Here is an 11,567-nt window from a genome sequence, read left to right as displayed (position 1 = left end):
TGCGTGATGCTGACGATGCTTCTCCTTTCCTACAGCTACATCGTGAGCCTGTTGAACAAATTTGAAGTTGCCCTGTCGTGGGACGCCCGCACACTGTTGATCCCGTCCCTGCTGCCAACCGAGGAGGATAGCAGCTCGGATCGAATGGTCACGGTAAAGGTGAGTTAGCCGTTTTTATACTAGCAGTCTCGGTTGAATCGTATTTCACAACCTTGCGTCCTGCCAAAACTGTCAATTTACTGTCTTAAATTTTAAGTCAAATTTGAACATGTTAGTATAGTTTTGCCGCATTAGCTCCATGCTGTACGCTTCCATTTGCAAAATATTACCTGTTTCAAATGTTTGATTTGTTCATTTGTGTATTGATGGCCCGTTTCGAAAGCGATTTTTAAGGGATTGTAACGAGACTCCAACATCGAAAATATGACAAACTTCATTAAATGCCCCAATCATGGAGTTGAGAGGGACTCTAGAACCATATCCAGTTCGACTACGGTTTAGGGCAACGAAGCAACGGACGGGAACGAAGCTGAATTGCGGGTGGGTAAAAGTTTAACTGCCGGAACAGGGATGGACAGTCGATGTCACTTTGCAGTAAACCAGCCACAAACGCGTTTCATAAGGTGGTAACTGACTGCCAGGTGGCCAAGGTAACAGGCGTGCCGCGTATCGGGTTAAGCGATGTTCTATCGATTCCATTCTCTCAGAGAGTCTTTGGGTTGAGGGCTTTCAGACAACATAGGCGTATGCGAGTACTGGATGGATAATACCGCAGTATAATGTTTTGATGCAGATTGGGTCTTTGAAATCGTTTGTTACCCGAAACAACATGCCATGCAACTGATTACCTCGAGTAATCATATCCTCCGTTTGCTGGTCAAAGGACCGCTTTGAATCAAGTATGACACCGAGATTAGTGCGCTCTATTTGTAAACCGTTTACTGTGTAGCTGGTTTTCCTGATTTCTCGTGCTCGTGTGAAAGAAATGACTCGACATTTTTCAATGCAAAGCCTCAGGCAGTTGCGATTGGACCAATCGGTGAAAATCGGAACGGTATTGTAACTCGGAGTGGTATGTGTCATTCTTTATCGTCATGTAGATTTTGATGTCTTCTGCATACATTATATGATTCGCTGCTGGTACTACATAAGATAGGTCGTTGATGAAAGGTCGTTAATGAAAGACCTTCAAATGCACTGTTGGAAAGATACAGCATAAGATCGATTGATAAGGTTACGATTCTAACCAGCATGTTAAATTTCGCTCAAGTCCCAATTTATTCATCTAGAAGAATGTTGTGATCGATGCTATCAAAAGCCGCCTTTGAATCCATATAAATTGCATCTGTTTGCGTTCTGCAATCCATGTTACGGAGACATTGTGATGTAAAGTCAACAAGGTTAGTGTTCGTCGATCGCTTTGGAACGGAACCATGTTGTTGAGGGCTAATATAGTGATATGAAGACGTCAGCAAACTTGTTTGGATTATTTAATACAGTAGGTGACCGCTAACTGAGAGGTAAACAAGCTCCATTTAACGAACAATGTTCGCTAACTGGAGTGACGTTTCTATGGATTGATTGTTTTGATTGGCGTGGACTGGAATAAACATACCAAACTTTTTTTCATTTATGTTGATATAAAGCATACTAATTCGTGTAATAACATAAATTAATAGCAAACGTAGGTGAAAGACTCTAAATTTGTTTGAAAAATGCACATTTGCGACAAATTGCTCTTCTTGAGATTCCGGATGTTTCATGTTTTGACGTTTAAGTGTTCGTTAACTGAGAATCACTCCAGTTAGCGAACCTCCATTTAAAAAGCACTCCAGTTAAAACACATCCAGTTAGCGGTCACCTACTGTACTTTGGCACCAGCGCTGAGTGGTGTTATGCCCCTATAGTTGGCTCATTGTTCCTTGTCACCTTTTTTTTAAAAAATATGGGGATAATCCATGAGCTCTTCCAGATAGAAGGGAACTCCTCCATCTGGGCCAGGACTAGTTTTAGGCTTATCTGCTTTTAGCGCATTTAGTACAGCTTCTTGCGATATATTCAGGTATAGCTAGATTAAGGTCGATGACATCATTAGGAGTGTTAATTAAAGCGTTGGTGATAATATTTTCATCGGTAGTTGTATTCATCGGTAGATACACAATGCCTCCTCAAATCTACACGCAAATATATCACCAATATCTGAGGCAGTTTAACCAGCTCGACCTTTGTGGTAAATCGATTTAGGCGTCACATTCGTGTTATTGTGTTTCTTACAAAAACTCCAGAGAGCTTTGGGCCTTTTGGTGAAATTCTTCTCCAACCGAGACAAGGAGCCACCGTAGCGTATTCTATTGTAATCACGGTACAAGCGAGTTGTTTCATTTAATATGCATTTGTTGACAGATCCGTTTTTCGCATATTTTTTTTAATGCAGCAGCCTTAGCTCTTTTAAGCTTTTTTAGGTGGCGATCAGACCAAGCTGGGTCGCTTTTTGGTGTGATAATTGGCACACACGAGTCAAACGAAGATAAAAGAAAGCGCGAAATGTGTAGCCAAACATAATGGACTGCTCTTACCATCTTGTTAACTTTAGCTGCTTTAGCAACACCATTGTAGTAGTAGTAGTAGTAGTAGTAGTTTTTTTGAATTCGAAGCCATAAATGTAATTATGTTTTACAAATTTTCCTTGCGATAATGGGTTCGACTCTTAAGCTTTCCTCATTAATGTTTTCTTTGTAGCAATTGCTGGATTTTTCGATTTTGTTCTGATGTTGAGTAGTAACGTGGGAAAAATTTACAAAAAAAACCCACAAATTTTTGCAACACCATTAAATGCTGAAGATTTACCAAAAAACCATCATGTTGATGCAAAATGCTAGTTATTTAAGATTTTTTCATATAAAACTACTGAAATTTATTAAAAACTGTAATTATTTCCTGGATATCTGTAGTTGGTAACACTAAATGTCGATGTACCAATTATCGCAGTTTCATCATTGCTTACAACTGTCGTCATGTCATTTGGTTGTAGTGTAAAGTTTTGAAATAAAAAACATAGGATTTCTTGTTGCTATTTTCGCGATTAAACGTGTTAAAACACTTGTTAAACGTCGCTCAGGTTCGGAGTACGACACAATGTTATAAAATCGGTACATTTTCATCAAAATGACGCCGACTTGAATGGCTTTCACACGCAAACAAACACTCCCGCTCTTTCCTGAACTCTTATAGTTGAGCACGTCTTGGCCAGAATGTAAAAGAATGGAATTAAAAGATACATGACCAATGGATACGATTTTTCATTTAAACCTGTTTCTAACTAAAACCAACTATCCTAATCTATTCAAATCAGGTATTTGATTTAATGCTATCGGTATACAATAGCAAAGCGACATTCTAGTAGGATTAGCCGTACAAATTTGCGGGATAATTTTTCAGTAGCTTTTAACACAATGAGTGAAAGAAAGCGAATATTTCAAACGATGCATATTGTACGTATTTACATAATACTTTTCATAAACTCATTCACAACTAAGTTATTTCATTTCATTTCATTTCATTTCATTTATTAATACAATATCCGCCATCAAGGCTAAATAAGGCGGTGTAAAGATGCACTATTTTAACTTTTAGCCACGATTGGAATGGATATCTAGAGATGAAATTATAGATAGACATTTCCTACAATGTGCACTAAAAAAATTTTGATGTAAAAATTTAAGGGTCAGTTTATTTTTTACAATAGTAAAATCGGTACATCGAAGGCATATCATAACCATAATTGGTACACGTACGTTTCTTATTTTAACGAACAAAATGTCGAATGTAGAGCCCAAGTCCTTGCGTTCAACATAACATTTCTATGCTGTTGGTTTCAGGTTTCAGGAGGTTGGTTTCAGGAGCATTTTCAGGTCATCTAGGTAACATAATCTGTGATTGAGTAAACAAGATCGTTATTATAATCTGTCACACCTCATAATTTGCGAACAATCCATCACCTGATGCCACAGAGAGTTCAGAAAGAAAGGCAGCATTATCAGATAATTAGGAAAACCACTGTATGTAGTTCTTGAAAGAGCACTCCGATCATGTCTTACATACGGCATGATAGATCTTAGCACATTACCTTCATATTTCCATAGATTCTATTTTATTGGAGAAGTCAATCTTAAGTGAAGTTTGAAGTTTAACGATTCGGGGAGTTCCATTTCGGAGAGTTAAAACCCACGTTGGATGGATCAATCTTTATGGTCGAACTCGAGGTAAAATTTCCCCATTATATGGCACTTCTCCTCCTGGCAATAGTAACAATTCTTAGGAGCGAAGCTCTCATTTGCCTTAGCGATTAGGAAAATTAAAGAAATGCTATTGTGATAGTTACTAAATGAACATTTTTGTCGATAATTTTTTGGCCGTTAAGGTTGTTGCTCCATTCTTAGAATATCCCCAATCATGTGTCCCGTATGGGATGAGACGGTCATCAAGAAACGGTATTGCCGGATCGATTGGAAATTGATCGGTAACAATATCACTTGCCGTAGCGGTCAGAAAAGTCCACCCCACCGTGCCGCCATACGTAGGACTGAATATTGTATCGAGACAACTCCGGAATCGTCCCCGGAATCGAATCTGGAATCGACTCCGGAATCAGCTTCGATTCCAGCATCGGAATAGGTTCCGGTAACAGAATCAGAATTGACTCCAGAATTGGAAGGCACGGAGGAGGAGGCGATACCGCTCTCGCTTGGTTTTTTGGTCTGATCAAACTATTGCGCACTCTGTTCCCGATCTTAAACTGAAGAATCTTTGCAATTACAGTAGAACTCCTCATAACGAGTACCCCTTATTACGAGTTTTTCACATAACGAGCAAATCTCAGAGATGAATTTCGCATAACTTTCGTTACCAGGACGAGAAGTATGGTATAACTTTATGATGTACAAGTGTGTGGTATGATATATTGACGTGTATTGTAGATCAAAAGCCAGTTCATTTATTGAAATCTTTGAAAAAATAGTTCGTGCTGCAGAATATTTACATCAAAGTTTCGTGTGTGATAAAAAAATTGATGAAAACTAGTATAAAATGTCTAACATCTGAGCACCGAAGTCTTCCCAAACACAAACCGATAACAGATCGTTCAACATTTTTATTTTGCAGCAATTTTAATCTTTTGACTCAATCATTGATCAAACAATTGAATGAGTAATAATGACAGAGGAATAGTGAACTGCAAATTAATATCCAATTATTAGTATTTTGAAGACATTTTTCATCTTTTTTCTGTTGCTCATGTGCATTTATACTAGCATATTTATGATCTTGGAACTAGTTATTTCACTTTTGATACACATTGTACTGGAAAGAGTCTCCCACATAACGAGTTAGTAACTGGAACACATTAAACTCGTTACGAGGGTTTCCATTGTAGTTTTTATAATAGGAATTACCAATTTTGAACCTTGCTTGGATGATATAATTACATACAAACAGCAATATCTCATTGCCTGAAATCATGTACCAATCACTTTGTTGTTTCTAAATGTGTTTTTATTTAGAAGGAAATTGCTAAAATGTTGTAATGTAATTATTTATTTTCAAAAAAACTGCATTCTGCTGACCCGCGCCTCTCGTTAATATGCTAAATTCTCCGATCTCTGATTTAAATCAATTTAAAAATATTTAGTACAGGCAGGCCTTGACCGACATCGGTTGTTGAGCCAAAGAAGAAAGAAAAATATTTAAACAGCATAGCTAATATAAACATTCTTTCTCTGTCTATCTCTCTCTCTCTCTCTCTCTATCTCCCTCTCTTGCGTGATAGATTGCAACACGTTCGAAAGGATGGGTGAATCGGGCACGCCGTAACCCGCTGGCCTACACCGGCCACTCACTGCCCTCGTACGATCAGGCGCCTTCGCAAACGCTGGCCAGTTCGGCCAGCCTGGACCACTCGCCGATACCGACACCAACGCTCCTGGACAGCAGCCACCCCGCGACCGGCACCGGCTGCGACGTGCAGATGGTGCCCCACCCGGACCGGTCCATCTCCCGGCTGCTGCTCATGTCCTACTTTCCGTCCGGCTTCTGGTCGCGGCTCATTACGCGCGTGCTGGCCGACGACCAGGTGGTGGAAGCGGTCCGTGGCCTCTACCCCCTGCCCAAGGACCTGCTCGACCAGTGGCCCGCGCTGGAGGAGACGCCGGCCCTGGCCGCCCACTGGGCGGTATGGCAGACCGGGCTCGCGCTGCACTTCGGCCCGTCCACGGTGGTGTTTAAGATGCGCGAAATCTCCGTCACCTGCCCGACCTCTCCGTACCGGAACCCGATGAACCGGTTCAAGCTGAAGCAGGACGGCGTCTGGTGCGACATCGACCTGACGGCCAGCTCGATCCTGGAGATACACTTCCCGTGCAGCGCGCTGCGGGTGCAGGTGCCGGCGACGCTCGACGAAGCCCGGCCGCCGGCCGCGCACGAGATCGAACCGAACGTCCAGTGCCTGACGCAGCTGCTCGCCCTAACCGTCGACCATATCGATCTGCTACTGGAGGACTGGTACCCGACGCTCGGCACGCGGTTTGTGCACACGTCCGAGGGCCGGTTCCTGGTGACCCGGCTCGTCCCCTGCCCGCGGTGCCTGCGGGAGTGCGAGGAGCGGCACGCGCCGAACCTGCCGTCGCAGGTGAAGCCCTGCTCGGCGCTGAACCAGCGGTATGCGGCGAACGGGGGCGGTGGCGTCCATCGGCACCATCGGTTAAGCATCGGCGAGCGGCGAACGGCCGACGGGGGCGGAACGGGCAACGGAGAGACGAGCGGCGGCGGAGGCGGCTTGAACGAGCTGCCGGGCATACTGCACGACTGCACGGCGCTGGCCGGCCGGAAGTCGCAGGACTCGCTCGGCTGGTCCGACTGCGACTCGGGCGTCGGCCAGGAGACGGCCGACAGCTCGAGCGAAACGTCGATCGAGTGCTACACGCTGGCGGCCCTGGCCGGGGACGGTTCGCCCAGCTACAGCTGGATGGTGGAGGAGTGCATACTGGCGGCGTACGATCGGAAGACGGTCGCCTGCCCGGTGCACGGCGAGATCGAGCTGAGCCGCATCACGCCCGACGTGGTAGGTGGTAGAGAGGCGGGGGCTAGTGCTAAACAAAACAGTTACGAGCTTTTATGCTTTCTTCGTCTACTTTTAGAACTTTATGGACCTGCCCGACCACTATCTGATCCGGTCGAGCGACATCAACCGCGGTCCGCTGCTAGGGCGCGGTGCGTTCGGGTTCGTGTTCAAGGCCACGTGCAAAGCGACCCGGCTGGCCGGCAGCAGCAGCAGCATCGCCACTAGCACCACCCTTGCCGGTCGGCTATCGTCGCTTCTGTCGTCGCCGAGTGCTGGCCCAACGAGCGGCGGGGGCAGCACTGGCGCCGGGCCCACGATCAACGTAGCGATGAAGATGCTGCAGCCGGTTGCGCCTGGGCCGCGGGCACGCCAGAGCGCCATCATCGCGTACAAGGCGGCGCTCGGCAAGTGGGAGCGCGATCCGCTCCAGCACGCCTGCAAAGCGTACTGCACCGCCCGGCAGGAGCTGGCGGTGCTGCTCACCCTGCGCCATCCGCACATCGTGCCGCTGGTCGGGGTCTGCACCCAGCCGCTAGCGCTCGTGCTCGATCTCGCGCCGAAGGGTGCGCTCGACGCGGTGCTGCGCCACTTTCGGCGCAGCGGCGCCCGCATCGGCCCGTACTGCTTCCAGGCGCTGGTGCTGCAGGCCGCCAAAGCGATGGAGTACCTGCACCGACGGCGCGTCATCTACCGCGACCTGAAGGCGGAAAACATTCTCGTGTGGGAGTTCCCGGAACCGCACGCGTAAGTACAGCCTGTCTGCTTTGGACAGTGGTCGGCAGAATAAAGTGCCCACTACTTACAATTTTACCATTTTTTCCCCCGTGAAAAAGGAAGTTATCGTACTGCTTTGCTTTTTGAAACATTGTTCGCTATATGCTTATGAATGTGCAGTACCCAGTGCTGCAAAATGTCATGAGCATCACGAGATATTCACCAACGAAAACATAGAACATATCCGTGGTAGTTTGATGTTCATTGCTGCTATTCAATGAAAGTATGTCAACGACATGCGAGTGCTTGAGTCAAACGCGATACTCTGACTAACAAGCTAATACCGTCGCAAGCATAATCATTTTTCTCGCTGTGAACAGTGCTGCCGAATGCCACTTTTTCAGTCACCAAAACTCATGACTGAAACGAAGTTCAAGTCAGCTCACGTACACAACTGTGATACAACTGTGATGATCAGAAGTGAGACTCAAATAGTTGATTGGAATCACATGCCTAATGACATTTTGGGTGGCACCCAACTCTTGATCACTCATTTGGTCACTTGGTGATATTCACGTCATTCTTAGAATATACTTGGCGTGTGGTCCCAAGCAGCAAAATGAACATGCTTTCTCGCTGTCTGGTTTAATTGTCTGTCGGGTCAAACAGAGCAAGAAAGCATGCTCATTTTGTTTTTTGGTACCGTACGCACCGCATATCTCCCATGAGTATCGTGATGATCACCGACAGAAAATGTTGCGACCAAGTGATTGGTCAAGAGTTGGTTGCACACAATGTCACCAAGTAGATGATGGTCGCAACAATTGTTTGAGTCTCACCTCTGATCATCACAGTAGAGCTCATGACGATTAAATTTTTTATTGTTTCAGCCGAAATTTGTCAAGACTCTGTCAGTGACTATGTCAGTGGAGGCCGGTCTTGTGGCGACTGTACCACCAATACCTGTATCAACTCGTACGACTTAACTAACAACGTGCCCGTCATGGATTCAAGCCCCGAATGAAACGTACCCACATACGTAGGACTGACTATCCTGATATTTTTTTCTTTGTTTTATAGAAACTTTGGACCTTCTGGTTGGCATTCGCCTCTTAGTTTATTCTGATATGTATTAAATAAGTCACTGAAAGCCAAACCCACAAGTGGTACAGGCAGGCCTTGACCAACAACGGTTGTTGTGCCAAAAAAGAAGAAGAAGAAGAAGAATGTTAGTGACATTTTGCAGAATAGTAAAAAAAGTCATGACATAGTGACTAACCAAGGGTTGGTCGCAAAAATGTCACGAAGCATGCATTGGTCACACCAATCGTTTTGAGTATCACCTCTAGTTATCACAATTGAGCACGTGACGCTGACATGGATTTTGTTTTAGTCAGATTGTTTAATGACATTGACAATGGCAGTTTGCAGCACTGGCAGTACCAAACCATGACAAAAACGATAAACTTGATCTGAGAAAAAAATGTTTTTTTTTCATAATTGATCAAAATCACTCAGACAGAATAAAGTACCCACTTCAATCTGAAGAAAATATATCTTTGAGCAAATATAAGACCAATCTAATAATTTATATGCATTCCTCTGACATTCCACACCTTCAGTTTCAGAATCTTTGGCAAATTTTATTTGATTCTATCTGCGAATATTTGGGACTAGTTCTTCCTACGAGCATTTCAGAGCTTTAACATATTTTGTTTTATCTTTATCACGCCATTTGTCCACACTTGCTTCGAAAATCGCCCACGAAATCTCGATCGGATTAAGATTAGGACTAATTGAGGCCATTGAAGAAGTTTTTTTATTCGATTGCAAAACAAAATCTTCGCGTATGTCTTGAGTCGTCGTCCTGTTGGAATATTTATTTATTTTCTTACTCCGTATTTTTCGTATAAAACAGATAAATTCATGCAGGATGCTTATATAAGTAATAAATCTCATCATGCTCTCCACTCCTACTAAAGAAAATCTCCCCCTGGTCATCACATTGGACCCTTCATACATCATGGTTTGTTGGATCACGGCTAGATATATTCGAATATCAGTTCTAATTTGGATTCATCAGTCCAAAGATCAGTTTTCCAACAATCTAATATCTGCATGTATGCTATATCTGCATGTTCATCATCATGTTAAAGCCAATTGGCTTTGTTAGACTTGCTGTAGATAGGGCGAGGGGCTTGAAGGACGTTACATCTTACGAACGGTAAATTAATAAAATTGCAATGTGATTGCCAGCGGGTGTTTCTCCTTAGGATTAACTATTGTTAGTCCGATTCCGACTCCGGCAAAATCTGAATCATTAGTTCCGCACGGAATCGGAGTCGTTCGGAGTCAACCAGAGTCGATTGGAGTCGATCGGAATCGTAGTTGGGCGGAGGCAATAGGAGCCGTCCGGTGCAATGTGCTTGAGATCAGGCATTTTATTTCCTTTTGTTTTTTTGTCTTTCACTTTGCACGTCGTGTACAAATCTGTGTTTCGAAGGCCGATTCCGGATGACTCCGAACGACTCCAAATGACTCAGAATGACTCCGAACGACTCCGAACGACTCCGGACGACTCCATATGACTCCGACTCCCAACGGCTTCGGCCGACTCCTGACGACTCCGGACGACTCCGGGCGATTCCGGACGACTCCAAACGACTCCGGATAATGTTGGGCGGACCTACCTTTCGGAGTCGGTTCCGGAATTATCGGAATCGGAACGGAGTTCACTCCAATTTTATTCCAACTTTGCCCACCATTAGAAGACTGGTGTGAAACGAAAGTATAACGATGGCTGATACAGTATCGGACAGAATGATAGGACCCTAGTTTTTTCAACGCACCGTACACTTTTTTTGCCACGTTACTTGTGTTTGTGTGTGTGTGTGTGTGTGTGTGTGTGTGTGTGTGTGTGTGTGTGTGTGTGTGTGTGTGTGTGTGTGTGTGTGTGTGCGAGTCTGTGTGTGTGTGTGCGAGTGCGCGGGTTTTTGTCTGAAGAAACGTAGCTTGACATGGTTTCATATTGCATTGAAAGCATTCTGTTTATGTGTGTTATCATGTGAAACAGCGTGCGTTCACACTTGGATAAATGCTAAAGTTTGCATCGACAGCAGCGCTTGTTCCCCGGACGAGAACGCAGGTGTGCTGTTTCATGAATGTGAATACGACACCGGTGCGAAATGAAAACGCGCACAATAGCAATGAACTCGGCATTCCCTCACAGGTGTTTCTCCAGTGCACGCCATTGAAAGGCCTGCGTGCATCTTTGCGTTGAACGTTGTGTGCGCATGGGAAACTTTGTGTGTGCATTGAGCAAGCGCGCAGGTGTTCTTTTCAATGGGCGTTTTGTTTCATGAGCGCGGCAGTATTCTGTTCTGGTTTTGAATGGATACATGCTCACTCGCTTACTCATTGATTGTTTTTATCCATACGCTTTTTTGCTGCTCGACAACGATGTGATTCATCGCGTATAAAAGCAGAACGCAGGCAGTGCACGGCATCAGTCGTGTCCAAGTTTTTAACCAGTGTGTTCTTGACGGTCTAAGCAAGCAATTTTTATTACAATGGGTCGAGGTAAACATTGTACCGATTATCAGCGCCATATCATTAAGCGAATGGCGGCTGCTGGCATTAAGCGCAGAACGATCGAGTTCGTGATGGAACGATCGCGCACTTTTGTGGCGAACGCGCTTCGGACAACCGAAACGCGCAAGTCACCCGGACGTCCTCGGAA

At 44.7% G+C, this 11,567-nt stretch overlaps 1 protein-coding gene across 4 annotated transcripts in view; it reads left to right on the top strand.

Moving 5' to 3' along the window:
- The window catches only part of LOC120947642 (leucine-rich repeat serine/threonine-protein kinase 1), a 33,582-nt gene that overhangs the window by 17,944 nt on the left and 4,071 nt on the right, over window positions 1–11,567 (top strand). For all 4 annotated transcript variants that reach the window (XM_040363142.2, XM_049607543.1, XM_049607478.1 and 1 more), the window contains 3 exons: window positions 36–159; window positions 5,825–7,114; window positions 7,191–7,858. In XM_040363142.2, coding sequence (XP_040219076.2) covers window positions 36–159; window positions 5,825–7,114; window positions 7,191–7,858 — 2,082 coding nt within the window. The remainder of the gene's footprint in view (window positions 1–35; window positions 160–5,824; window positions 7,115–7,190; window positions 7,859–11,567) is intronic.

The sequence above is a fragment of the Anopheles coluzzii genome, chromosome X (assembly GCF_943734685.1).
Source record: "Anopheles coluzzii chromosome X, AcolN3, whole genome shotgun sequence".
Lineage (NCBI taxonomy): Eukaryota > Metazoa > Arthropoda > Insecta > Diptera > Culicidae > Anopheles > Anopheles coluzzii.
Note: the sequence above shows the minus strand (reverse complement) of the source record. Positions and strands in the feature narration are given on the sequence as shown.